Genomic DNA, 6,778 nt, shown 5'->3' with positions numbered 1-6,778 from the left:
TCGCATGTTCAGTTCGCGTCTCGACTCAGTGCAACTTTCAATTATTATTGTAAGTTAAGAGAGGTAGATGAGTTTAAGAAATTGTGTGATCTTATTGTATCTGATAAGTTGTATGAAACTCTTGATTCTAAAACAAAGGAACATATTAGTGTTCGGGAGGGCCAAAGTTGGTTCCAACCAAATCAGTTGGGGAGAGAATGGGATTTATTTTATTCATCCAGGGGTAAATCTTTAGCTTATACCAGTAACACGCGAATCGAAACTCCAGAAAATAAAAAGCTTAATTTTTCCTAAAACAATCTTAGAAAAGTTCAGAGCAATTTCAAGGATTCAGGGAAGCTTGTAAATCCTAACAGTAGTAAAACAGAACGTATTTGCTACGTATGTGGGAGTAAAGGGTAATTATTTCACTTTGCGAGAAAGTGTCCCAAACGGTTAGAAAAGGAGGAAAGTTTGTTTAAAAAAAAAGGTATCTGGGTTAGAGATTGAATCGAATAATGCAGCTAGAAATAAATTAGAATTTATTGAACTGTTGATTGATGGCAAGAAAATAAAATGTTTAATAGATTCTGGAAGTGAGTTGATAGTTGTAAAGAAATCTCTTTTTCCGAATGAAATATCATGTGGATGTATAGAACTCAAAAGTTCGTTTGGTCACGTGGTTAAAGTGGAAACGGCTAAGTTTATTTTTCCTTTATGCGAAAACGAAAAACAAAAAGAGATAGAAGCAGCAATGGTTCATGACCTAATTACAGAATGCGTTATACCGCCTTCGAGTCTAGCTGACATCTGGTGTGAGGGAGTGATGAGTACGCAATATGAAAATGATTCTGTCTCGTCGGAAAGGAATTTTTGTCTTTTATTTCTGCAGCCATTGAGAGAAACAGCGAAAGAGATTTATTGCACATTAAGGATAAAGGATTACGCAATACTGTTTCCACTCTTATAAATGAATATAAACCATTAGAAAAGCCGCGCAGTACAGACTTAAAAATGAAAGTAATATTAAAAGACGAAATTCTAGTTTCTCAGCGTTCGAGGAGAATTCCTTTTGCTGACCAAAAAACTGTTGATGATCAAATAGATGAGTGGTTAAAGGATGGGATTATAAAGCATTCGTGTTCAGAGTATGCTTCGCCAGTTGTTTTGTGCAGAAAAAATCGGGCAAGACAGGAATCCGTGTTGACTTCAGGCAGTTAAATAAAAAAATAGTTAAGGATTCTTTTCCCATGGCACAAGCAGCAGAGGTTTTTAGATTGTTTGGGTGAAGCAAAGGTTTTTCCCCCCCCCATTAGACTTAAATGGTTTTTTTCATGTTCCGGTGTAGGAAAACTGCACTAAATATTTGGCATTTATTACAAATGCAGGTTTGTACGAATTCCTAAGAGCACATTTTGGTTTGTGCACGTCACCTAGTGTTTTCCAAAGATTTATTTATAATGTATTTAGAGATTTAATTCGGAATGACACTGTTGTTACTTACATGGACGATTTTATTATTCCAGCACGAAATGAGAAATCGAGAAGATTTAAAGATTATGGAAATTCTCAAAGAAGAAGAAAGAAATATTATGATGAAAGATCGAGGAGATATGAGAGAGGAAGCAAGGAAAAACATTCTAAAAATTTAGAAAAAGAATAGAAAAACATACAACAAGAAGAGTTGCAATGTGCAAAGAGGCACAGGTATACAATGTGAAAGACCTAGTTGCCATACAAAGAACGCAGTATGGAGGTGGTCTGAAGTTAAGGCCAAAGGTCTTCGGTCCATATCGTGTAACAGAGAGGAAAGGCAAAGATCGTTACCAGGTAGAAAAGGTGGGACACCATGAAGGTCCTGGATGTACCATTACAGCAGCTGATCACATGAAGGCTTGGACTGCTACTGTCTAGAACTATGTATCGTTCTTCCACACTTCTTTCTTTTTGTTTTTTCTTTTCTTATGTTTTTTTAAATTTATTTTCAGGTGCTATCTTGATGAGCCAGTGACCTTGATCCATGTTTTCGAGGGCGAAAAAAGTCAGGATCGCCGAGTTGTAGTATCTGTAAGTGCAACACAACCACCAGAGGGCCTCACCTATGCGCCAGCAGCGAGAGCAGGGTGAAAGAGGAGTATGACATAGATAGACAGTCTTCTATCCCACGCGACTGTATGTTTCCACGAGGAGGTGGTAAATTGAACTGCATAATACGACAGCAAGTGCGAGTAGGCACTAAGCTGCCATGTTATAAGATTGGTAAAACCTATCCAGAATCCTGTTTGTATCAAACAGCACTGTGACTGGATTTAATGTACCTTCTTCTGCTATTTTTATTAAATGTTCTGTGGTGTGGAAAACGTTGGAATTGTTATTTAGCATCTTCAACTCCCCTACCACATATATGTTAACATACCCATTAGTATGATATAAAATGCTTATAAATATTAACTACCCATAATAAAATGAGAACTGCAGAGAGTAGATGAATTATTAGCAGTCCAGTTTTCTCTATCAACGGCAGCTTCCAAGAGGTGCCTACGTGAAAGATTTCTAGGAAAATAGAACATTTTTATTTTAGATAATAAACTTATTTTAGCTTTCATGCTACAGCCCACAGTCACCCAACATTGACTCGATTTCCTTTTACGCATATTTCTGTATTTATCAGAATAAAACAAAAATTAAACACTTCTAACATAAAATTCACAACAGCAACGTAAACAAACACAGCAATACCGGAAATGAAATCTTCCGCGATGTTAGCGCCCTCTTCGTTGAGCGTTATAGAAAACTTCATCAATAAGTTATGAGACTGATGCGCTGCCTGCTGAGCATCACAATGCGAGAAACTTACATACATTTATGCAGATTCTTCATAATTTTATTTCTTTAAATATAACACAGGGCGATAGTATTTATTGGCAACAATTTGAATAACAATGGAGCTTCAAAATATCGGGTTAGTCATTTAGGGCTTTTATTGTCCATTAAAAAAAAAAAAATCCCCAAGCAGTGGGCTAAACCTCATTTGAGCCCAGAACTGTCCGACCCCTTTTCTTTTTCGTAGTGTACATCTTTAAATAATACAAAAAGATGCTTTTTAAATATCTCAAACCCAAAGCATAACTTACTCATAAAAAAAGCAGAATAGAACAGCAATACCTTACTGTTGCCAGAACTTAACTGCAAAAATCATACAGTTACAAATACGGTCAAAATGATATTTAACATCCATCATTAAAAGGGAATAATAAAATATAACAAAACAGTAACTTACATTTGCAGCTATTCACAAGATACAAGTTTTCATACACCTAGTGTTGCCAATCTTACCAAAGGAGCTGCCAGAAATATTTACAGCTTATTCAAGTAGACACTAAAATTATTCATTTATAGTAAGGCATTTATATATTTATAGTAATGTTATCAGTCATTGAAACCATTTACAACAACATGTTTTGGAAAATATCAATTATTATCCAAGTAACAAAACTGTTATTTTTAAGTCTTTGCAACGCAAACACACCTTTGATATTTTGTCTATCATACTACTAAGTCATCTCAGTTAGACTATCCTATCTAACTGAGAGGACTTAATAAATAGTAAATTTACGTAATATGTGCAAAAATAATTTCATTATCTTTCATTTATCCCTACATTTCCTTCTTTAGTATGGAGTTTTGTTCTTGTCGAGTTAATCCTTGCAGCTTTATGCAACATTTTTTTTTAAATTCCCATAATTTTTTAATAACTACAGATTATTTTTGCAGTACTAATAGTATGATACTGACACTAAAATTTCGAATATATGTTGGATGTCTGTTGCTAGTGGTAGCAGTAATTATAATAATCTCTAAAGATTTTAGGACAGAACACAGTGTTTAGATAATTAGACACTAAGAAAATAATAATAATTTTACAGATTCTGTATTTTTTCTTATTTCATGCAGATTTTTAAAAGTTTGTTTTCATAGTGACTTGGATTTTTGTTGTTCTTCAATTGGCTACGTTTAGTTTGAGGAACTTTTTTACAACTCAGCTTAACTCGTTCCTTTTCGTGCTGTTCTATATCCAGCTGGCGATGTCGAATTACGACGGAAATAGGTAAATTAGTTTTTGCTTAATATAAGATTTTTTACTCTAATAATTTCTTCAATAAGTTAAATATAATGTTTTTTTGTGCAGTATATTTATTAATTATCTTCGATCAACTAGTATATTCATAAATAGGTAGTATAGTTTGACTCTCTTTTGTATGTGTCTGGAAACATGGCTGACGAACGTTACCCTTTGTCAGTAGCACGTGTGTTTTCTGCTGATAACTAGTTTATGTTTAATTTATTAATTAAGATTTAACAATATTAGACTCTGTAGTTTTTCTTTGTGACATTATTTTATATAATAATATCTTCTGGTAATTATTATGTTAGCTTACACATGGCAATGCGATGTGGCATAATAGGCTTAGTCCGACTTCAGTGTATATTAGTAGCATTTTATTCTTTTGCCTTCCTAAAAATAATTTGGTGTTCTTCTGGAGCATAAATTTAAGATATTTACCTTGTGTTATTAGAAAATTACCCTTGAACGATTATAAAATGTTAGAGCAATATTAGATCGTATCATATTTTCATGTGTGTGTTTAAACAGTAGCTAATAACCATTATTTACGGATTGAATTTCATATATTCTTTAGCAATACGACTTAAAATTTTTACCCAGGTTTGTTAATTCATCCGTCATCCAATATGAAGCCTGTTACTTTCTTGCTGTTAGATATATTAACAGTTAAGTATACACACAGGCAATATTAAATGAAGTTTGCTTTTTGTTTTCAATTATTATTTTTTGAACGCATTGAACGAACTCACATTATTTAAGGATTCTTCCACGTGTTTTAAAAAATACGTTGGATTATAAAGTGATCAAAACAAACTGTTTTATTTTAATACTGTGTGATGTCAAAAGTTAAATGATTTTGTGTAGAGGGAATAATATAGTAGTAGAGTGCGTTTTTTGCTCATTTTTCACATTTTCTTGCATTTTGTAAAGTAAATTAAAAAAGGTTACCTAATATGTTGTACATCATTGCCAGCCAATAATAAATGCATGGGATTATAATATGGGCATTGCATATTAAATGATTTTCCTGCATGATTCTTGTTATTTGTTTATGTAATTTTACGTAACGCTTCTTCTAAAAAGCTGAACGAAAGTAAACATTTATTTCATGTTAAAACTTATAATGGAACTTTTTACAGATGTACTAATCCTGTAAAAGATACTATACATAAAATATATATTTGTAAATGACAGAGAAGTAGTCACAAGTTTAATGCATTATACCAGTTAATGTATTAAATCTCAATAAATTTTGATTGTAGATGTGTTTTTATTTGGAATGTAAATGTGGTGTATTAATGTTTGGAGAATTTGTCTAAAGAAATTGTTAGATATACATTTTATTGTGCACTGCAAGTTTGTATAATTTTGTTATACTTACAAAATTTTAGTATTTTTTATTATTTTGTGTTGTGTGAGGAGGAGGAATTTATTAAAACAAAAGATTTAGCTCATGCTTTCATTAAATTCTTGTATTTAATGTAATGTCCGATTTTTCCCCTACTTAAAATTATAAATAGTATTTGACACATTTTAATATTTTTGGACAGAGATTTCTATAGGGAACTTAATATTTTATATTGTGATAAACATTAAGCATGGAAATAGAAATTATATCTAGGGAAAGGGTTATAAAAGCTGTTTGAGGAATTAAAAGATGCAATATGTTTCCGGACTATGGTACTTATAAAAATTTTGCTCGTTCACTATACGATGCCGAGCAGAATTTTCTTTAAATCTAATTTGTAACATAGTATTACTAAATTTTGAAAGAAAATAGAAGGATACTTTGTAATTATCTGCAACCCTGTTCCCTACTCATGCTTGCACATACCTTGCATGTGGATTTATATGCTTCACATTTAAATGACTTTTTGCTGAATGGTAGCTGTAAAAAAAGGTAAATATTGGCTGCATAATTTTTTTAAAAAATTCTTATTATTAATGAACAAAAGAAGGACTTTACCATTCTACAGTTTTAACTGTGTGCCGAATGAGTTGGTAAATTCTTGAAAGGGGGCCTGTGAATATAAGTATTAATTTTTTTTAATGTTTCTTTCACCTAATATACAAAAAGAATTTCCCAGAAATATTCTCCCAATTACCATTTATTAGTTTTTTATTGCATAATTGCCACTTATCATTTTGTTAACATCAGCTTTAAGTGAGCACTTTTGTAAAGCAGTAATTATTTTAACCCATTAACTGCCGAAACAACAAGGAATGATTCTTTTCTCATGAAAATAATAACATATTAAATTAAGCATTTATAACATAAATTTACATTGAAAATAAAGAAAAAAATGCTCTTACCTGTGGAAAAAGCAAGTGTTGTGTTCTTGCAATGTAAGCGGAATAAGACTACGGATGTGAGTAGGATTATACTCATGCGATGTTTCCTTTGAGTGGAATATGCTGTATAAAGTTTTATAAATCTACAAATCACGGTTGATCTTTGGATTATGGTAACTTGGCGATCTTTTGGCGACCAACTCTGCTACAGCAACCCTCTATTTTTTTTTTCGCCACCATTTTGTCTTCACGAAGTAAAGTAATGTTTCTTTTTATTTACTGAACACCTTTCCCAACAATCTACTAGCCGAATTACACTTATGCTAGAAATTTTATGTAACAAAACTGCTTAATCATGACAAATTATTAACTGCAAAATTG

At 32.1% G+C, this 6,778-nt stretch overlaps 1 protein-coding gene across 1 annotated transcript in view; it reads left to right on the top strand.

Annotated features, from left to right (window-relative positions):
- Positions 1-4,014: 4,014 nt before the first annotated feature.
- LOC118197938 (eukaryotic initiation factor 4A-I-like) overlaps positions 4,015-6,778 on the top strand; it is a 72,440-nt gene continuing 69,676 nt past the window's right edge. Inside the window, exon 1 of the mRNA XM_085815622.1 lies at positions 4,015-4,087. Within this exon, the coding sequence (XP_085671748.1) occupies positions 4,065-4,087 (23 nt within the window). The 5' untranslated portion in view covers positions 4,015-4,064. The remainder of the gene's footprint in view (positions 4,088-6,778) is intronic.

This window comes from Stegodyphus dumicola, chromosome 4, assembly GCF_044657685.1.
Source record: "Stegodyphus dumicola isolate Sdum_Otavi_A_Nest chromosome 4, ASM4465768v1".
NCBI lineage: Eukaryota > Metazoa > Arthropoda > Arachnida > Araneae > Eresidae > Stegodyphus > Stegodyphus dumicola.
Note: the sequence above shows the minus strand (reverse complement) of the source record. Positions and strands in the feature narration are given on the sequence as shown.